At 43.5% G+C, this 23,158-nt stretch overlaps 1 protein-coding gene across 4 annotated transcripts in view; it reads left to right on the top strand.

Annotated features, from left to right (window-relative positions):
• Nucleotides 1-23,158, top strand: part of LOC139416530 (neural cell adhesion molecule L1-like protein) — a 135,812-nt gene that overhangs the window by 59,795 nt on the left and 52,859 nt on the right. For all 4 annotated transcript variants that reach the window (XM_071165235.1, XM_071165236.1, XM_071165234.1 and 1 more), the window contains exons 7-14: nucleotides 2,463-2,574; nucleotides 2,736-2,917; nucleotides 12,506-12,640; nucleotides 13,070-13,210; nucleotides 20,821-20,932; nucleotides 21,793-21,959; nucleotides 22,322-22,484; nucleotides 22,679-22,803. In XM_071165235.1, the coding sequence (XP_071021336.1) occupies nucleotides 2,463-2,574; nucleotides 2,736-2,917; nucleotides 12,506-12,640; nucleotides 13,070-13,210; nucleotides 20,821-20,932; nucleotides 21,793-21,959; nucleotides 22,322-22,484; nucleotides 22,679-22,803 (1,137 nt within the window). The remainder of the gene's footprint in view (nucleotides 1-2,462; nucleotides 2,575-2,735; nucleotides 2,918-12,505; nucleotides 12,641-13,069; nucleotides 13,211-20,820; nucleotides 20,933-21,792; nucleotides 21,960-22,321; nucleotides 22,485-22,678; nucleotides 22,804-23,158) is intronic.

Here is a 23,158-nt window from a genome sequence, read left to right as displayed (position 1 = left end):
GTAAGACCGGTCAGCAACATACCACTCCCAGGTTGAGAACCCTGCCCTACATGTCGAGTATGCATTGAAAGGGCATGTTCAGGACACTAGATGCAGTGATGGTGTAAGGAGAAGGAGTGCTGTCCCCACACATGTCAAAGACAATTGTCAGATTCAAAAGTCTATCAACATTATATATGGTTTTATTTTACAAAAGTGCAAAGTGTGCAGGTGAAAAAAGGTGCAGGCATGTACTTCAGATCAGAGGAATAGACATGGCTCCATTGGCTCAAGGTGGGTCTTCATATTTAATTTACATTTCAGTAAAACCTGCTTGTGAGCTAGATGACTGACAGCAGTGGGGCGTTGCTTTAACATTATATTTGACTTTAACATGAATGATAATATCCCATTACAGTTCATAGTATTTGACTGACTAAAGGCCCAAACTTATTTGTAGGAAAAGTCAATACATGTTTAATATGCACACGTTCAATGAGATTCATCTATGCAATTTTAGCAGTACCAGTCAAAAGTTTGAGCCACCTACTCATTCTAGGTTTTTCTACATTGTTGAATAATAGTGAAGAAATCAAAACTATGAAATAACACACTATGTACTAACCCAAAAAATGTTAAACAAATAAAAATACATTTTATATTCGAGATTCTTCAAAATAGCTACCCTTTGCCTTGATGACAGCTTTGCACACTCTTGGCATTCTCTCAATCAGCTTCATGAGGTAGTCACCTGGAATGCAATACAATTAACAGGTGTGCCTTGTTAAAAGTTAATTTGTGGAATGTCTTTCCTTCTTAATGTGTTTGAGCCAATCAGTTGTGTTGTGACAAGGTAGGGGTGGTATACAGAAGATAGCCCTATTTGGTAAAATACCAAGTCCATATTATGGCAAGAATAGCTCAAATAGGCGAAGAGAAATGACGGTCCATCATTACTTTAAGACATGAAGGTCAGTTAATCCAGAAAATGTCAATAACTTTGAATGTTTCTTCAAGTGCAGTCGCAAAAACCATCAAGTGCTATGATGAATCCAGCTCTCATGAGGACCGCCATAGGAAAGGAAGACCCAGTTACTTCTGCTGCAGAGAATAAGTTCATTAGAGTTATCTGCCACCCAAATAAATGCTTCATAGAGTTCAAGTAACAGACACATCACAACATCAACTGTTCAGAGGAGACTGTGTGAATCAGTCCTTCATGGTCGAATTGCTACAAAGAAAACACTACTAAAGGCCACCAATAAGAAGAAGAGACTTGCTTCTTCCAAAAAACACGAACAATGAGCCCGGTGGAAATCTGGAGTCCAAATTTGAGATTTTTGGTTCCAACCGCTGTCTTTGTGAGATGCAGAGAAGGTGAATGGATGATCTCCGCATATGTGGTTCCCACCTTGAAGCATGGAAGAGGAGGTGTGATGGTGTGGGGGTGCTTTGCTGGTGATACTATCTGAGATTTATTTAGAATTCAAGGCACACTTAACCAGCATGGCTACCACAGCATTCTGCAGTGATACTTCCTCCCATCTGGTTTGAGCTTAGTGGGACTATGACTCAAAACACACCTCCAAGCTATGTAAGGGCTATTTGACCAAGGAGAGTGATGGAGTGCTGCATCAGATGATCTGACCTACGCAATCCCCCGACCTCAACCCAATTGATATGCTTTAAAATGAGTTGGACTGCAGAGTCAATCAATCAATCAAATGTATTTATAAAGCCCTTTTTATATCTGCCGATGTCACAAAGTACTGTCAGAAACCCAGCCTAAAACCCCAAACAGCAAGCAATGCAGATGCAGAAGCACAGTGGCTAGGAAAACCCCCCTAGAAAGGTAGGAACCTAGGAAGAAACCTAGAGAGGAACCAGGCCCTGAGGGGTGGCCAATCCTCTTCTGGCTGTGCCGGGTGGAGATTATAACAGTACATGGCCAAGATGTTCAAACGTTCATAGATGACCAGTAGGGTCAAATAATAATAATAATTACTCCTCAGGAGTAAATGTCAGTTGGCTTTTCATGGCCGAGTGAAGGAAAAGCAGCAAACAAGTGCTCAGCATATGTGGGAACTCCATCAAGACTGTTTGAAAAGCATTCCTCATGAAGCTGGTTGAGAGAATGCCGAGAGTGTGCAATGGTGTCATCAAGGAAAAGGGTGGCTACATTGAATAATAAAATATATTTTGATTTGTTTAAATGTTTTTTGGTTACCACATTATTCCATATGTGTTATTTCATAGATTTGATGTCTTCACTATTATTCTACAATGTAGAACATAGTACAATATTAGGAAAAACCCTTGAATGAGTAGGTGTGTCCAAGCTTTTGACTGGTACTGTGTATATATATGCTAGGAGAGTGTACCAAAACACTCAAGTGTGGACAAACACCTACTGCAGTTGCTCCTATGGTTTCAGAAATATACCTACTATACATCTTATGCCTGTCCTTTTCTGCCCATGGAAGCCTATGCCATTCCAGAGAGAAGACCGAGCCTTCTGGTACCCTCTGGTGTTCAGTCAGAGGTACGGTTGCTGAAAGGAGAGGAGCTGGTGCTAGAGTGTATAGCAGAGGGATTGTAAGTGGAGTCTAATCATTTCTCAATTTAGTATGAAGAATATTTCTTCATAACTTCAGTGACTGGATCTGCAATAGAACATGTTGTATTACATTTTATAGAATAATGTGTGTATCATTTTTCACTAATCATATCTCGTTTTCTCTCATCTTGTTACTCAGTCCAACTCCTGTGATTGAATGGACAAAAAGGACAGAGAAGCTACCGAAACGGGCAAATCTAAAAAACTATGGGAAACGTTTAACCATTAATAACATTGAAGAGGAGGATGATGGGAAGTACACGTGTGAGGCGAGGAACTCTGTCGGAGACACAGTCCACTACTTCAACGTCATGGTGGAGGGTAAGTAGACTGAGGCAGGTTATACTTTCAGTGTGTCCCCCACAAAAAAGTTTGTTGTCCCCTTTACAATGTCCAAGTGAAGCCTTTGCCCTTCTTTATACAGTGTATGTTTAACAGTTTTGAATACCTTTTTAAAACCTCCCTTGTGCTGTTGTGTTCACTTACAGCAGCTACATTGTCAAAGGAAAACATTGATTTCTTAGTAGAGCCTAAAGCCTTCTAGAAGGGGTCATTTATCATCTTTACAATGATGGACAAATCTCCAGGTGACCGTCTTTGCTAGATAGAAGTTAGATGAATCAACCAATGGTTGCATGCCACGTCATGGACTGTGCCGCCAGGTACCAGAATGCTATAACGTATGGTTTAGTTAGCTGATACATAAAAAAATACCTTTCCAGGCGTTGTAAGATCGATCTGGCATGGGTCAGCAACGTCTGAGCAGGGGAACACAACCCTAGACTGACTAAGACTCTCTTTACAGTGCATGCAGTATTTAGACACTTTAACTTTTTCCACATTTTGTTTCATTACAGCCTTATTCTAAAATGGATTCAATTGTTTTCTCCCCCTCATCAATATACACACAATACCTCAAAATGACAAAGAAAAAACAGGATTTTAGATTTTTTTTCAAATGTATAATAAAAAATATATATAATATCACATTTATGTAAGTATTCTGACCCTTTACTCAGTACTTTGTTGAAACACCTTTTGCAGCGATTACAGCCTCGAGTCTTCTCGGGTATGATGCTTCAAGCTTGACACATCTGTATTTAGGGAATTTCTCACATTCTTTCCTGCAGATCCTCTCAATCTCTGTTAGGTTGGATGGGGAGTGTCGCTATACAGCTATTTTCAGGTCTCTGCAGAGATGATTGATGGGGTTCAAGTCCGGGCTCTGGCTGGGCCACTCAAGGACATAAATTCAAATCAAATGTTGTTTTTCACATGCTCCGAATGCTTACTTACAAGCCCTTAAACAAAAATGCAGTTTTAAGAAAATACAACATAAAAAGTAAGAGATAAGAATAACAAATCATTAAAGAGCAGCTGTCAAGGCTGTTGAAAGGAGAGGACCAAGGTGTAGCGTGGTGAGCGTACATTTTCATTTATTAATCAAAATGACGCCAAACAAAACAAATAACACTACAAAAACAAACCGTGAAGCTCAAAGGCTATGTGCCCTAAACAAAGTCAACTTCCCACAAAGAAAGGAGGGAAAATGGGCTACTTAAGTATGGTTCCCAATCAGAGACAACGGTAGACAGCTGTCCCTGATTGAGAACCATACCGGCCAAAACATAGAAATACAAAAATCATAGATAACAAAACATAGAATGCCCACCCCAAATCACACCCTGACCTAACCAAATAGAGACATAAAAAGGCTCTCTAAGGTCAGGGCGTGACAGTACCCCCACCCCACCCCCCAAAGGTGCGGACTCCGGCCGCAAAACCTGAACCTATAGGGGAGGGTCTGGGTGGGCATCTATCAGCGGTGGCGGCTCAGGTGCGGGAAGCAGACCCTGCTCCACCTCTGGCTCACCCCGCTTTGGTGACGCCTCTGGTGTGGGGAACCTCACCGCCGCCCCCGGACTGGGCACCCTCGTTGCTGCGGGCCCCGGGCTGGGCACCCTTGTTGCTGCGGGCCCCCGGACTGGGCACCCTCGTTGCTGCGGGCCCCGGACTGGGCACCCTCGTTGCTGCGGGCACCGGTCTGGGCACCCTCGTTGCTGCGGGCACCGGTCTGGGCACCCTCATTACTGCGGGCACCGGTCTGGGCACCCTCGTCGCTGTGAGCCCTGGACTGGGCACTCTCGTCGCTGCAGGCCCCGGACTGGGCACCCTCGTCGCTGTGGGCCCCAGACAGGAGGCCATCGCTGCAGGCTCCGGACCGGAGGACGTCACTGCGGGCTCCGGACCGGAGTCCGTTGCTGGGGGCTCCGTGCCATGGATCATCACTGGAGGCTTCTTGCCATGGATCATCACTGGAGGGAGGAGACGTAGGAGGATTAGTTCTGGGCGCAGGCACAGGACTCACCAGGCTGGAGAGACATACAGGAGGCCCTGTCCTAGGCAGAGGACTGTGCAGACGCACTGGAGACACATTGCGCAGAGCCGGCGCAGCAGTAAATAACAATATTGGGGCTATATACAGGGTGTACCGGTACAGAGTCAATGTCAATATGCGGGTGCACCATTGACGAGGTAATTGAGGTAATATGTACAGTTGAAGTCGGAAGTTTACATACACTTAGGTTAGAGTCATTAAAACTCGTTTTTCAACCACTCCACAAATTTCTTGTTAACGAACTATAGTTTTGGCAAGTCGGTTAGAACATCTACTTTGTGCATGACACAAGTCATTTTTCCAGACGTTTCAGAAGTTTACATACACTAAGTTGACTGTGCCTTTAAACAGTTTGGAATATTACAGAAAATTCTGTGATGGCTTTAGAAGCTTATGATAGACTAATTGACATAATTCGAGTCAATTGGAGGTGTACCTGCGGATGTATTTCAAGGCCTACCTTCAAACTCAGTGCCTCTTTGCTTGACATCATGGTTAAATCAAAGCAATCAGTCAAGTCCTCAGAAAAAAATTGTAGACCTCCACAAGTCTGGTTCATCATTGGGAGCAATTTCCAAACGCCTGAAGGTACCACATTCATCTGTATAAACAATACTATGCAAGTATGAACACCATGGGACCACGCAGTCGTCATACCGCTCAGAACAACGGCAAAGGACCTTGTGAAGATGCTGTAGGAAACAGGTACAAAGTATCTATATAAACAGTAAATCGAGTGCTACATCAACGTAACCTGAAAGGCTGTTCAGCAAGGAAGAAGCCACTTCTACACCTGCACATGGGGACAAAGATCGTACTTTTTTGAGAAATGTCCTCTGGTCTGATGAAACCAAAATACACTGCTCAAAAAAATAAAGGGAACACTAAAATAACACATCCTAGATCTGAATGAATTAAATATTCTTATTAAATACTTTTTTCTTTACATAGTTGAATGTGTTGACAACAAAATCACACAAAAATTATCAATGGAAATCAAATTTATCAACCCATGAAGTTCTGGATTTGGAGTCACTCTCAAAACTAAAGTGGAAAACCACACTACAGTCTGATCCAACTTTGATGTAATGTCCTTAAAACAAGTCCAAATCAGGCTCAGTAACCAGGCCTCCACGTGCCTGTATGACCTCCCTACAACGCCTGGGCATGCTCCTGATGAGGTGGCGGATGGTCTCCTGAGGGATCTCCTCCCAGACCTGGACTAAAGCATCCGCCAACTCCTGGACAATCTGTGGTGCAACGTGGCATTGATGGATGGAGCGAGACATGATGTCTCAGATGTGCTCAATTGGATTCAGGTCTGGGGAACGGGCGGGCCAGTCCATAGCATCAATGCCTTCCTCTTGCAGGAACTGCTGACACACTCCAGCCACATGAGGTCTAGCATTGTCTTGCATTAGGAGGAACCCAGGTCCAACCGCACCAGCATATGGTCTCACAAGGGGTCTGAGGATCTCATCTCGGTACCTAATGGCAGTCAGGCTACCTCTGGCGAGCACATGGAGGGCTGTGCGGCCCCCCAAAGAAATGCCACCCCACACCATGACTGACCCACCGCCAAACCGGTCATGCTGGAGGATGTTGCAGGCAGCAGAACGTTCTCCACGGCGTCTCCAGACTGTCACGTCTGTCACGTGCTCAGTGTGAACCTGCTTTCATCTGTGAAGAGCACAGGGCGCCAGTGGCGAATTTGCCAATCTTGGTGTTCTCTGGCAAATTAAAAACGTCCTGCACGGTGTTGGGCTGTAAGCACAACCACCACCTGTGGACATCGGGCCCTCATACCACCCTCATGGAGTCTGTTTCTGACCGTTTGAGCAGACACATGCACATTTGTGGCCTGCTGGATGTAATTTTGCAGGGCTCTGGCAGTGCTCTTCCTGCTCCTCCTTGCACAAAGGCGGAGGTAGCGGTCCTGCTGCTGGGTTGTTGCCCTCCTACGGCCTCCTCCACGTCTCCTGATGTACTGGCCTGTCTCCTGGTAGCGCATCCATGCTCTGGACACTATGCTGACGGACACAGCAAACCTTCTTGACACAGCTCGCATTGATGTGCCATCCTGGATGAGCTGCACTACCTGAGCCACTTGTGTGGGTTGTAGACTCCGTCTCATGCTACCACTAGAGTGAAAGCACCGCCAGCATTCAAAGTGACCACAACATCAGCCAGGAAGCATAGGAACTGAGAAGTGGTCTGTAGTCACCACCTGCAGAACCACTCCTTTATTGGGGGTGTCTTGCTAATTGCCTATAATTTCCCCCTGTTGTCTATTCGATTTTGCACAACAGCATGTGCAATTTATTGTCAATCAGTGTTGCTTCCTAAGTGGACAGTTTGATTTCACAGAAGTGTGATTGACTTGGAGTTACATTGTGTTGTTTAAGTGTTCCCTTTATTTTTTTGAGCAGTGTACAACTGTTTGGCCATAATGACCATTGTTATGTTTGGAGGTAAAAAGGGTAGGCTTGCAAGCCGAAGGACACCATCCTAACCGTGAAGCCGTGAGGCCAAAATTCACTAAACTTATTGTGGGAAGGTTGTGGAAGGCTACCCGAATTGTTTGACCCAAGTTAACCAATTTAAAGGCAATGCTACCAAATACTAATTGAGTGTATGTAAACATCTGACCCACTGGGAATGTGATGAAAGAAACTAAAGCTGAAATAAATAATTCTCTACTATTATTCTGACATTTCACATTCTTTAAATAAAGTGGTGATCCTAACTGACAGGAAATTTGTACTAGGATTAAATATCAAGAATTGTGAAAAACTGAGTTTAAATGTGTTTGGCTAAGCTGTATGTAAACGTTCGACTTCAACTATACATGTAGGTAGAGTTATTAAAGTGACTATGCATAGATAATAAGAGAGTCGCAGCAGCGTTCCAGAGGGTGGGATGGCAATGCAAATGATCTGTGAAGCCATTTGATTAGTTGTTCAGGGGTCTTATGGCTTGGAGGTAGAAGTTATTTAGGAGCCTCTTGGACCTAGACTTGGCGCTCCGGTACCGCTTGCCATGCGGTAGTAGAGAGAACAGTCTATGACTGGGGTGGCTGGGGTCTTTGACAATTTTTAGGGCCTTCCTCTGACACCGCCTGGTGTAGAGATCCTGGATGGCAGGCAGCTTTGCCCCAGTGATGTACTGGGCCGTACGCACTACCCACTGAAGTGCCTTGCGGTGGAGGCCGAGCAACTGCCGTACCAGGCAGTGATGCAACCAGTCAAGATGCTCTCGATGTTGCAGCTGTAGAACCTTTAGAGGATCTCAGGACCCATGCCAAATCTTTTTAGTTTTCTGAGGGGGAATAGGCTTTCTCGTGCCCTCTTCATGACTGTCTTGGTGTGTTTGAACCAACCTAGTTTGTTGTTGATGTGGACACTAAGGAATTTGAAGCTCAGAACCAGAAACAGAACCAGAAACATCTTTCTGGTAAGAAGAAGGGTGTGGGCGTATGCCTTATGATTAACGACTCGTCATGTAATCATAACAATAAACAGCAACATACAAGTAATTTTGTTCACCTGACCTAGAATTCCTTACAATCAAATGTCTACCACAATATCTACCAAGAGAATTCTCTTAGATTATAATCACAGCCGGTATATCCCCCCCAAGCAGATACCTCGACGGCCCTGAAATACCTTCACTGGACTCTATGTAAACTGGAAACCATATACTCTGAGGCTGCATTTATTGTAGCTGGAGATTTTAACAAAGCTAATCTGAAAACAAGGCTCCCTACATTTTGTCAGCATATCGAATGTGCGACTCGAGCTGGCAGCATTCTGGATCATTGCTACTCTAACTTCCGCGACGCATGCAAAGCCCTCCCCCACCCACCTTTCGGCAATCTGACCACCACTCCATATTGTTGCTCCCATCCTATAGACAGAAACTGAAACAGGAAACGCCCGTGCTCAGGTCTGTTCAACGCTGGTCTGACCAATCGGATTCCACGCTTCAAGATTGCGTCGATCACGTGGACTGGGATATGTTTCGGATAGCCTCAGACAGCAAACTTGATGTATACACCGACTCGGTGAGCGAGTTTATTAGCAAGTGCATCGGTGATGTTATACCCACTGTGACTATTAAAACCTTCCCTAGCCAGAAACTGTGGATTGATGGCAACATTCATGCAAAACTGAAAATGCGAACCACTGCTTTTAATCATGGTAAGGCGACCGGAAACATGACCGAATACAAACAGTGTTGCTATTCCCTCTGCAAGGCAATCAAACAAGCTAAGCGTCAGTATAGAGACAAAGTAGATTCGCAATTCACCTGCTCAAACACAAGATGTATGTGGCAGGGTCTACAGTCAATCACGGATTACAAAAAGAAAACTAGCCCCATCGCAGACACTGACGTCTTGCTGCCAGACAAATTAAACAACTTCTTTGCCCGCTTTGAGGACAATACAGTGCCACTGACACCAAAACCTGTAGGCTCTCCATCACCGTAGCCAATGTGAGTAAAACATTTCAACGTGTTAACCCTCGCAAGGTTGCTGGCCCAGACGGCATCACTCAGAGCATGCGCAGACCAGCTGGCTGGTGTGTTTACAGACATATTCAATCAATCCCTATCCCAGTCTGCTGTGCCCACATGCTTCAAGTGGGCCACCATTGTTTCTGTCCCCAAGAAAGCTAAGGTAACTAAGCTAAACGACAATCGCCCCGTAGCACTCACTTCTGTCATCATGAAGTGCTTTGAGAGACTAGTCACGGATCATATCACCTCCACTCTACCTGATATCCTAGACCCACTCCAATTTGCCAACCACCCCAATAGGTCCACAGACAACGCAATCGCAATCACACTGCCCTATCTCATCTGGACAAGAGGATTACCTATGTAAGAATGCTTTTCATTGACTACAGCTCAGCATTTAACACCATAGTACCCTTCAAACTTGTCATTAAGCTCGAGACCCTGGGACTCGACCCCGCCCTGTGCAACTGGGCCCTGGACTTTGTGACGGGCCGCCCCCCAAGTGGTGATGGTAGGAAACAACTCCGCTGATCCTCAACACTGGGGCCCCACAAGGGTGCGTTCTCAGCCCTCTCCTGTACTCTCTGTTCACCCATGACTGCGTGGCCATGCACACCTCCAACTCAATCATCAAATTTGCAGACGACACTACAGTGGTAGGCTTGGTTACCAACAACTACGAGACGGCCTACAGGGAGGAGGTGAGGGCTCTTGGAGTGTGGTGTCAGGAAAATATCACCACACTCAACGTCAACAAAACAAAGGAGATAATCGTGGACTTCAGAAAACAGCAGAGGGAGCACCCCCCTATCCACATCGACGGGACAGTAGTGGAGAAGGTGGAAAGTTTTAAATTCCTCGGCGTACACATCACAGACAAACTGAAATGGTTCACCCACATAGACAGCATGGTGAAGAAGGCGCATTTCGGCTCTTTAACCTCAGTAGGCTGAAGAAATGTGGCTTGTCACCTAAAACGCTCACAAACTTTTACAGATGCACAATCGAGATCATCCTGTCGGGCTGTATCACCGCCTGATACGGCAACTGCACCACCCACAACCACAAGGCTCTCCAGAGGGTAGTGAGGTCTGCACAACATATCACCGGGGGAAAACTACCTGCCCTCCAGGACACCTACATCACCTGATGTCACAGGAAGGCCAAGAAGATCAGCAAGGAAAAACACCCACCCGAGCCACTGCCTGTTCACCCCGCTATCATCCAGAAGGCGAGGTCAGTCCAGGTTTATCAAAGCTGGGACCGAGAGACTGAAGAACAGCTTCTATCTCAAGGCCATCAGACCTTTTAAACAGCCATCAGTAACATTGAGTGGCTGCTGCTGACTCAAATCTCTAGCCACTTTAATTTATTTTATTTTTTTTAAATTTTACCTTTATTTAACTAGGCAAGTCAGGTAAGAACAAATTCTTATTTTCAATGACGGCCTAGGAACAGTGGGTTAACTGCCTGTTCAGGAGCAGAACGACAGATTTGTACCTTGTCAGCTCGGGGGTTTGAACTTGCAACCTTCCAGTTACTAGTCCAACGCTCTAACCACCCAGGTATAAATGTATCACTAGTCACTTTAAACAATGCCACTTTATATAATGATTATGTACCCTACATTACTCATCTCATATGTATATACTGTACTCTATACCATTTACTGCATCTTGCCTATGCCGCACGGCCATCGCTCATCCATCTATTTATCTATATGTACATATTCTTATTTATCCCTTTACACTTGTGTGTATAAGGTAGTTGTTGTGAAACTGTTAGATTACTTTGTAGTTATTACTGCACTGTCGGAACTAGAAGCACAAGCATTTCGCTACACTCACATTAACATATGCTAACCATGTGTATGTGGCCAATAAAATTAAATTTGATTTAGAGACTTGTCCCGAAGCGTTGTCTTGGCTGTGTGTTCAGGGTCGTTGGATGGTGAACCTTCGCCCAAGTCTGAGGTCCTGAGCGCTCTGGAGCAGATCTCTCTCTGTACTTTGCTATGTTTATCTTTCCCTCGATCCTGACTAGTCTCCCAGTCCCTGCCGCTGAAAAACATTCCCACAGCATGATGCTGCTACCAGCATGCTGCTGCTACCAGCATGCTTCACCATAGGGATGGTGACTGGTTTCCTCCAGATGTGACCCTTGACATTTAGGCCAAAGAGTTCAATCTTGGTTTCAATAGAGCAGAGAATCTTGTTTGTCATGGTCAGTGTCCTTTAGGTGTCTTTTGGCAAACTCCATGCGGGCTGTCATGTGCCTTGTACTGAGGAGTGGCTTCCCGTCTGGCCACTGTACCATAAAGGCCTGATTGGTGGAGTGCTGCAGAGATGGCTGTCCTTCTGGAAGGTTCTCCCATCTCCACAGAGGAAATCTGGAGCTCTGTCAGTGGTCACCTCCCTGACCAAGGCCCTTCTCCCCCGATTGCTCAGTTTGGCCGGGCGGCCAGCTCGAGGAAGAGTCTTGGTGATTCCAAACTTCTTCCATTTAAGAATGATGGAGGCCACTGTGTTCTTGGGGACCTTCAATGCTGCATGCAATTTTTGGTACCCTTCCCCAGATCTGTGCCTCGACACAATCCTGTCTAAGAGCTGTACGGACAATTCCTTCGACCTCATGGTGTGGTTTTTGCTCTGACATGCACTGTAAACTGTGGGACCTTATACGGACAGGTGTGTGCCTTTCCAAATCATATCCAATCAATTGAATTTACCACAGGAGGACTCCAAGTTCAACCCCAAGCTTAATTTTGAGTCTCATAGCAAAGGGTCAGTAATTTTATGTAAATAAGGTATCTGTTTTTGTATAAATCTGCAAACAATTCTAAAAACTTGTTTTCACTTTGTTATTATGGGGTATTGTGTGGAGATTGATGTGAAACATTTTTTAGTCCCTTTTAGAATAAGGCTGTAATGTAGCAAAATGTTGAAAAGATCAAGAGGTCTGAATACTTTCCGAATGCACTGTATGTCTCACAGAGCCACCAAGATGGCAGCCGGAGCCACCCAAGGGCCAGTTGGCTGTTGTTGGCTCTGACGTGCACATCAAGTGCTCTGCCTCGGGAAAGCCACGGCCGGTTACCTCATGGAGGAAGAACGGAGAGCCTCTGGACGGTGAGTGAGATGACCTCTAACATATGAAACCTGACCTCTGTCCTTGCCGGTTACTTCAGTGCCCAGTCCACCCACTTCACTTGACTATATAGGATACAATATTATCTTTGTAGTTTTGTGTAATACAATAGTTATTCCACTGTGTTGCATTTGGTCCAGTTGTTGCTCAGCATCCTATAAATCAAATCACGTTGATTTTGTTCACATGCCCTGAGTACAACAGATGTAGACTTTACTGTGAAATGCTTACGTACGAGCCCTTTCCCAACAATGCAGTTAAAAAGTAAGAAAATTAAAATAGATAAAATAAAATAGTAACCCAATAAAATAACAATAATCAGGCAATATACAGGCCAGATACAAAGACTGCCAGTACTATAGAATCTGCATTCGTGTTTGGTTTTAAGCATTTCTTTCTGGTTCTTTCAGATGGCCCGTCATCGAACAGACAAGTGCTTGATGACACCATAGTGTTGCACAGGGCCAGGCCTGAGGACAGTGCCGTCTACCAGTGTGAAGTCTCCAACAGACATGGCACCATCCTGGCTAATGCTAACATCATGATCATAAGTCAGTACTGGACATTAGCACTTTGTGTGTGTGTATTTGTATTTATTAAAGCAGCAGCTACTCTTCCTGGGGTCCAGCAAAATTAAGGCAGTTTATACAATTTTAAAACATTACAATACATTCACAGATTTACAACACACTGTGTGCCCTCAGGCCCCTACTCCACTACATAACTACAGTACTAAATCCGCGTGTGTGTGTGACTGTATGCATGTGTCTGTGCCAATGTTTGTTGTTTCACAGTCCCCGCTGTTCCATTAGGTGTTTTTTTCATGTTTTTTTATCAAATTTTACTGATTGCATCAGTTACTTGATGTGGAATAGAGTTCCATGTAGTCATGGCTCTATGTAGTACTGTGTGCCTCCCCTAGTCTGTTCTGGACTTGGGGACTGTGAAGAGACCTCTTGTGGCATGTCTTGTGGGGTATGCATGGGTGTTCGAGGTGTGTGCCAGTAGTTTAGACAGACCGCTCGGTGCATTCAACATGTCTCATAAATAAACCTCTCATAAATAAAAGTAGTGATGAAGTCAATCTCTCCTCCACTTTCAGCCAGGAGAGATTGACGTGCATATTATTAATATTAGCTCTCTGTGTACATCCAAGGGCCAGCCGTGCTGCCCTGTTCTGAGCCAATTGCAATTTTCCTAAGTCCTTTTTTGTGGCACCTGACCACACGACTGAACAGTAGTCCAGGTGTGACAAAACTAGGGCCTGTAGGATCTGCCTTGTTGATAGTGTTGCTAAGAAGGCAGAGCATCGCTTTATTATAGACAGACTTCTCTCCATCTTAGCTACTACTGCATCAATATTTTTTGACAGTTTACAATCTAGTGTTACTCCAAGCAGTTTAGTCATCTCAACTTGCTCAGTTTCCACATTATTTATTACAATATTAAGTTGAGGTTTAGGGTTTAGTGAGTGTTTTGTTCCAAATACAATGCTTTTAGTTTTATAAATATTTAGGGCTAACTTATTCCTTGCCACCCACTCTGAAACTAACTGCTGCTCTTTGTTGAGTGTTGCAGTCATTTCAGTCGCTGTAGTAGCTGATGTGTATAGTGTTGAGTCATCCGCATACATTGAAACTCTGGCTTTACTCAAAGTCTGTGGCATGTCATTAGTAAAAATTGAAAAAAGCAAAGGGCCTAAACAGCTACCCTGGGGAATTCCGGATTCTAACTGGATTATATTTGATAGGCTTCCATTAAAGAACACCCTCTGTGTTCTGTTAAACAAGTAAATCTTTATTTATACACATTATAGCAGGGGGTGTAAAGCCATAACACATATGTTTTTCTAGCAGCAGGCTATGATCAATAATGTCAAAAGTTGCACTGAAGTCTAACAAGACAGCACCCACAATCATTTTATCATCAATTTCTCTCAGCCAATCATCAGTCATGTGTGTAAGTGCTGTGCTTGTTGAGTGTCCTTCCCTATAAGCATTCTGAAATGCAGTTGTTTGTTTACTGTAAAATAGCATTGTATCTGGTCAAACACAATTCTTTCCAGAAGTTTACTAAGAGTTGGTAACAGGCTTATTGGTCAGCTATTTGAGCTAGTAATGGGGGCTTCACTATTCTTGTGCAGCAGAATGACTTTAGCTTCCCTCCAGGCCTGAGGGCACACGCTCTCTAGTCGGCTTAAATTGAAGATGTGGCAATATCGTCGGCTATTATCCTCAGTAATTTTCGCTCTAGATTGTCAGATCCCGGTGGCTTGTCATTGTTGATCGACAACAATAATTTTTTTACCTCTTCCACACTGACCTTACGGAATTCAAAAGTACAATCCTTGTCTTTCATAATTTGGTCTGATATACTTGGATGTGTTGTGTCAGCATTTGTTGCTGGCATGTCATCCCTAAGTTTGTTATCTTGCCAATGAAAGTAGTTTGCAATATCAGTCTAGGAACAGTGGGTTAACTGCCTTGTTCAGGGGTAGAATGACAGATTTTTCCCTTGTCAGCTTGGGGATTCGATCTTGCAATCTTCCGGTTACTAGTCCAACACTCTAGCCACTAGGCTATCTGCAGCCTATGGATTTGGATACTGCTTTAAAGCAAATATCTGCAGCGTTAGTAAAACTGTGATCAATACATGTTGCTGATTTAATTCCTGTGCTGTTTGTGCCTACCCTGGTAGGTTGACTGACAACCTAGCACAGTGCAGGCACTGGTTACAGTTTTTTCGTGTGTGTGTGTGTGTGTGTGTGTGTGTGTGTGTGTGTGTGTGTGTGTGTGTGTGTGTGTGTGTGTGTGTGTGTGTGTGTGTGTGTGTGTGTGTGTGTGTGTGTGTGTGTGTGTGTGTGTGTGTGTGTGTGTGTGTGGCTATAGCACACAGCCCTGGTTCACCCAGGAGTCTGATAGGGAGTTTATGGATGTCATATCCATATAAATATATTATTACACATTTATACAATGGGTGGTTTGGAATTCCCATTGTTAGAGCCTCTCCTGCCCATGATATGAGACAACATACATGTACACATGGCCACGTTCATATAAAGTGGCATCGTTTATGTCATTACCTAGCAACCTACTACCACTACTACTTTTAAAATTATAAGTCTTAGCACCTGTAAGTCATCATGGATGATTTTAAAGTTACTTTTGATTTGTTTTATCCACTAACGTTTGAAGAATGGTGCCAACGAGAAGAGGAGGAGTATATGAAAGAAATGAAGCAAGAAGAAGTGCAAGTGGACCAGCAACCTGAGCCTAGCGTTAACGTTAGACATGCAGAAATCAGTAGCGCTGCTATAGACGACATAGAAAAGGAGAGACATTGGGCAATGAAGTGCTTTCTGGAATGGCTGTCAGAAAAGGGGATAAACATCGATCTGGCAACTGTTTCAAAACAGGAATTGGGTAATATTCTCTGGAGTTTAAACACCGCTAAGGTAAGAAGACCGATATGGAATCAGCAGCTTCGCTGGACTGCGGGAAGGCCTCAACCGCAATAAATGAGCCTCCATTGAGACGATCTTGGTGTCAGAGATACTGAGTTCCTAAACGCAAACAATGTCTTTGCTTGTATCATAAAACAGCTGAGAAAGGAGGGCAGGGACAGAACCAGACACCACCCAGCTACAGTGGCTTGTGAAAGTATTCACCCCCCTTGGCATTTTTCCTATTTTGTTGCCGTATAAACTGGAATGGGGGGGGGGTTGTATCATTTGATTTACACAACATGCCTACATCTAGCCACTGAGATTTTTGCCCATTAAACAATGGCTTTTTTTCTGGCCACTCTTCTGTAAAGCCCAGCTTTGTGGAGTGTATGGCTTAAAGTAGTCCTATGAACAGATACTCCAATCTCCGCTGTGGAGCTTTGCAGCTCCTTCAGGGTTATCGTTAGTCTCTTTGTTGCCTCTCTTAAGGGGCTTCATAGCTAAGGGGGTGAATACATATGCATGCACCACTTTTCCGTTTTTTTTAATAAAAAAACAAATATTTGAAACAAGTTATTTTTTTCCATTTCACTTCAGCAATTTGGACTATTTTGTGTATGTCCATTACATGAAATCCAAATAAAAATACATTTAAATTACAGGTTGTAATGCAACAAAATAGGAAAAACGCCAAGGATGATGAATATTTTTGCAAGGCATTGTATAACACAGAAGGACCTAAAAATCCTCTGTGAGTCCGAAGCCTTGAGCCCTGCCAACCATACGATTACTGAATAAGGTGTGGTTTGTTTTGCAATTGCGCTCTGGCCGAAGAGGCAACGAAGGAAATCGCAAACTGAAGCCAGACTCATTCATAATAATACAAATATGGATCGAGATACGCAACACTAAGTTTCAATGAAGAAACCAAGAACTACAAAAATTGACTGGAAAGAGACGAAGAGAATCGTTGAGGCTGCATGTATGAAAACCTAGGGAACGAGCTCTGCACGATGGCATCGCTAGAAAAATATATCTCTAAATTACATGAACATGCCCCAGCCTTTTAGCTATACCCCAGAAGAAAGCTCTCCGATGATGACAACCTGTTATATACCATGGAGTCAATGGGGCACCCTTTCATCAATGTTGCCCCATCTGTGCAAGGTATAAAAATTGTTAAAATAGCTAGGCTGCTATGCGGTATATGAATAGAATAAAAAATCTATTGTCATTCGGGGTTGGATAGGTTACTTTCTAAAAGTACTCAGTAATGTAATCTGATTACATTCAGTTACTTTTTAAAGATTACTTTCCCTTTGAGAGGCATTAGAAGATGACAAAAAATGTATGTTACCAATTGAATGACATCTTTTGCAGGATAAATCAATGTTAAAGTTTACATAGCTGGCCATATATGGATGCACATTTATACTTTATGGGTTGGTTATGTAGGCTTCTTCTAACCCATCGCTTTCTACTACATATAATAATACGATTAAATTATATCTTTACATTAATATATATCATTTATAAGTCCAAAAATGGATGTAGCAACTACAGATTGCCCCTTTAAGTCTATCCAAAGTGTGTGAGTTTGAGCATGTGTCCATTAGGCCTATGGATGTAATTTTTTTATCAGCATGAATTTAATTTGAGCATTAAAAGCCCCACTTTTATTCCATAGGCCGGGATCCGCACTATGCAGATGTTGCAAGCGTGCATTTTTCACTAGCTGTCTGTCACGTTGTATAGTAATTGGAGACAGGTGCACGAATACGACATAGGGTTTTTTAATTTCACTACCCAAAAGCGTACGTCATGAACATGACGGGGACAACGTCCAAAACAAACACGTGTATATGTATATGTGTGTGTGTGTGTGTGTGTGTGTGTGTGTGTGTATATACATACATGCATACATACATACATACATGCATACATACATATACACAGTTGAAGTCAGAAGTTTACATACACTTATGTTGGAGTCAATTAAACTTGTTTTTCAACCACTCTACACATTTCTTGTTTACAAACTATAGTTTTGGCAAGTCGGTTAGGACATCTACTTTGTGCATGACACGAGTAATTTCACTTATAATTCACTATCAAATCTTATTGGTCACATACACATACGTATCACAATTCCAGTGGGTCAGAAGTTTACATACACTAAGTTGACTGTGCCTTTAAACAGCTTGGAAAATTCCATAAAATGATGTTATGGCTTTAGAAGCTTCTGCTAGGCTAATTTACATAATTTGAGTCAATTGGATATGTACCTGTGGATGTATTTCAAGGACCACCTTCAAACTCAGTGCCTCTTTTCTTGACATCATGGGAAAATCAAAAGAAATCAACCAAGACCTCAGAAAAAATATTGTAGACCTTCACAAGTCTGGTTCATCCTTGGGAGCAATTTCCAAACGCCTGAAGGTACCACGTTCATCTGTACAAACAATAGTGCTCACTTATAAACACCATGGGACTACGCAGCCGTCATACCGCTCAGGAAGGCGGCTCGTTCGGTCTCCTAGAGATGAACATACTTTGGTGCGAAAGGTGCAAATCAATCCCAGAACAGCAGCAAAGGACCTTGTGAAGGTGCTGGAGGAAACCGGTACAAAAGTATCTATATCCACAGTAAAACGAGTCTTATATCGACATAACGTGAAAGGCCGCTCAGCAAGGAAGATGCCACTGCTCAAAAACCGCAATAAAAAAGCCAGACTACGGTTTGCAACTGCACATGGGGACAAAGATCGTACTTTTTGTAGAAATGTCCTCTGGTCTGATGAAACAAAAATAGAACTGTTTGGCCATAATGACCATATTTATGTTTGGAGGAAAAAGGGGGAGGCTTGCAAGCCGAAGAACACCATCCCAACCGTGAAGCACGGGGGTGGCAGCATCATGTTGTGGGGATGCTTTGCTGCAGGAGGGACTGGTGAACTTCACAAAATAGATGGCATCATGGAGAGGGAAATTATGTGCATATATTGAAGCAACATCTCAAGACATCAGTCAGGAAGTTAAAGCTTGGTCGCAAATGTGTCTTCCATATTGACAATGACCCCAAGCATACTTCCAAAGTTGTGACAAAATGGCTTAAGGGCAACAAGGTCAAGCTATTGGAGTGGCCATCACAAGCCCTGACCTCAATCCTATCGAACATTTGTGGGCAGAACTGAAAAAGCGTGTGCGAGCAAGGAGGCCTACAGACCTGACTCAGTTACACCAGCTCTGTCAGGAGGAATTGGCCAACATTCACCCAACTTATTATGGGAAGCTTGTGGAAGGCTACCTGAAACGTTTGACCCAAGTTAAACAATATAAAGGAAATGCTACCAAATACCAACCGCACCAGCATATGGTCTCACAAGGGGTCTGAGGATCTCATCTCGGTACCTAATGGCAGTCAGGCTACCTCTGGCGAGCACATGGAGGGCTGTGCGGCCCCCCAAAGAAATGCCACCCCACACCATGACTGACCCACCGCCAAACCAGTCATGCTGGAGGATGTTGCAGGCAGCAGAACGTTCTCCACGGCGTTTCCAGACTCTGTCACGTGCTCAGTGTGCACCTGCTTTCATCTGTGAAGAGCACAGGGCGCCAGTGGCGAATTTGCCAATCTTGGTGTTCTCTGGCAAATGCCAAACGTCCTGCACGGTGTTGGGCTGTAAGCACAACTCCCACCTGTGGACATCGGGCCCTCATACCACCCTCATGGAGTCTGTTTCTGACCGTTTGCGCAGACACATGCACATTTGTGGCCTGCTGGATGTCATTTTGCAGGGCTCTGGCAGTGCTCATCCTTGCACAAAGGCGGAGGTAGCGGTCTTGCTGCTGGGTTGTTGCCCTCCTACGGCCTCCTCCACGTCTCCTGATGTACTGGCCTGTCTCCTGGTAGCGCCTCCATGCTCTGGACACTATGCTGACAGACACAGCAAACCTTCTTGCCACAGCTCGCATTGATGTGCCATCCTGGATGAGCTGCACTACCTGAGCCACTTGTGTGGGTTGTAGACTCCGTCTCATGCTACCACTAGAGTGAAAGCACCGCCAACATTCAAAAGTGACCACAACATCAGCCAGGAAGCATAGGAACTGAGAAGTGGTCTGTGGTCCCCACCTGCAGAACCACTCCTTTATTGGGGGTATCTTGCTAATTGCCTATAATTTCCACCTGTTGTCTATTCCATTTGCACAACAGCATGTGAAATTTATTGTCAATCAGTGTTGCTTCCTAAGTGGACAGTTTGATTTCACAGAAGTGTGATTGACTTGGAGTTACATTGTGTTGTTTAAGTGTTCCCTTTATTTTTTTGAGCAGTATATTTCTGTTCAAAATGTTGTATATTTCTGTTCACATTTCCATATATGCATATCCTTGCTTCAGGGCCTGAGCTACAGGCAGTTAGACTTGGGTATGTCATTTTAGGTGAACATTGAAAAAAAGGGGCTAATCTTAAGAGATAACTCGTGGCTTCGCCTCGTGGCTATGACCACATCACAGCCATGATAAAAATGTCATAACACATGGCCTCATGTATTATTGCTTAATTTGACTAATGTTTGATGGATCTGACAGTGATTTCTCCGTAAGATGTACCGTAAGATGCACCCAAATTCTTCCTCATGATAGTATCACCAATAAACCAATCATTAACCTATACCATGGTTGATAGCTTTATGTTTTTGCTTCCCCCACAGATCTCCCACCTCGGATGCTGACTAAGGATTACCAGCGATATTCAGTAGTGCAAGGGAGGGACATCATCATGGACTGCAAAGTATTCAGCTCCCCTCCATCCACTGTTTCCTGGTGAGTTGAGCCACCAGCCTATTTCTCCTCCACTGCTGTTGTTGGTGAACACCTGTAGTGACTGGTATGGAAAGCACTGCAAAAGGTTATCTTCAGTAATTAATGTATTTGCCATTACATTTTGACAATCACTTTTTGGTGTGCTGTTCATTTGATTCACTATGAACAAGGATTCAGCACGCATCCGGTTTTGAAGTCAAATTTGTGAGTGAGCGATTTGTTTTTTATTATTGTTTTTTATTGTTTATTATTTGGGTGGTGAACAATGCCCGAATCATCCTTAATTCTTTCTCTCCTGCTGTTTATATATCATACATCACCCAAATTCTTCATTTGTCCTCCATCTGGGCAGTTCTGTGACACGTTTCCTCCGTTCATCTCCTTATATTCTGATGATCTCTTTCACTAACATCACCCCTAATCCTTCTCTTTTGGTGTGTTTAGAAAGGGAACACTCTCTTAGACCCATTGACATTGACCCATTCAAATTTCATATAGGACTCATGAGTTCCACTTGTTTCATTCGCCAACACCTTAACAAAATGAGGAAGAGTGCAAACCAACCCTACTGGAAGTTCCACACACAATTCCATTTGCAAATTTAACATGACATGTTAAATGACTAGATAAACTGTTTCCCAAATGTGTAATGAATTTAGGAACTAAAATTTCACTTCAAACAGGCTTTTCAGGTGTCTTTGAAAGCAAAGATGGGTGGAATGCATTTACAGCGTTTTAGAATTCAATTTGTGTTGCAATAAAATGTTTTTGTGTAATTATTGTATATCCAACACAGTTTTAACATGTACATGTCCGGTAGGAAAACAACAAATAGCAACTCTGAAATGCTTGTCTTCTAGGAACAAGGATGACACTACGGAATCTGTTGAGGGGGAACGATTCTCAGTTTTTAAGAATGGATCGCTGCAGATCAACCAGGCAGGGAAAGAAGACAGTGGGGAATATGTATGTTTCGCCACAAATTCGGAGGGAAAATCAGCCATCACAGCCTTGTTGGACGTCAAAGGTATTTCTGCACCTTAGACAGGATTGAATGGCTTATCATTAGCTTTTTTCATTTGCACTCTGAAGGAAATTGGGTTTAGGACAAATAATAAGGATGTTGGCTTTCAGCCATATTGCTTTTATTCATCTAGTCCTTTCAGATAAGTGGTGACAGGAAAGGTAGCAGGGAAAATATGGCATTCATTATCATCCAGACATAGTTCAGTTCAGCCTGTGTAAAATGTCTGTAACTCTCTCTCACCGGACTTACATAGCTAGCATGAGACTTCAAATATGGCCCGCAAGACTTTCAAATGTAACTGAACATCAGAAGAGTTTAAGATCTTGTTTTATTCACCCGATAAATGTATTTGTATGTTTCAGATCCCACCCAAATCGTGGAGCCGCCGCAGGACCTGCACATATTAAGTGGAACCACAGCCCAGCTTACATGCCAAGCAGAGTATGATATATCTCTTAGGAACGAGTTTCAAATAGTCTGGAGCAAGGATGGGGAGGAGATACCCCCATTCACAGAACAGTCCAGGTAAGATACCCTAATGGGATTGTTACCCCATTTTGTATTCATCACTATATTATTACAAGAGTGTAGCAAGTTGGCTCACCTCACAAAGATTACGGAAATATTCATAGAAACCACCTATTAAGATTGACAGCTTTACCAAAGATACAAGTGAATGTATTATGAGTCTCTCTTTATAAATGTGCTTTTATTATTAGATATTTTCTGGATGATGGAATGCTACAAATTATCAATGTAAACCAAAGCGACAAGGGAACATACACATGTACCGCCAGAACCAATCTAGACCAGGACACCGCCTCTGCACTTGTTACTGTACTGGGTAAGCAGCATCACCGTCTGTTTCAGTAATGCCATTGTACTACGTCTGTAGTGCTGAAGTGCACAATTCAAGCCCCGGAGGTCCGCAGTCCAGACAGTTTTGATTTATCTTTGGTACCTACGGTGCTTAATAGGGATCTTACTGATTGGCTGAAGAGTGCACCAAGAGTTCACCAAACGGAAGAAAATAGACTGAAAGAGGGAAGGACTACCTGGACAAAAATGTATAATTTTAGTTTTCCTTTGCAATTATTATTATTATTATTTTTTTCATTGCATGCCCCAATGAACATGTCCCAGGTGTCACAGGTAGTCAGTCCCTAGTTACTATATAAGGCGGTCAAAGACTAAATGTA

This window comes from Oncorhynchus clarkii, chromosome 9 (assembly GCF_045791955.1).
Source record: "Oncorhynchus clarkii lewisi isolate Uvic-CL-2024 chromosome 9, UVic_Ocla_1.0, whole genome shotgun sequence".
In the NCBI taxonomy this organism is placed as follows: Eukaryota; Metazoa; Chordata; class Actinopteri; order Salmoniformes; family Salmonidae; genus Oncorhynchus; species Oncorhynchus clarkii.
This window is presented reverse-complemented; position numbering and strand designations above follow the sequence as displayed.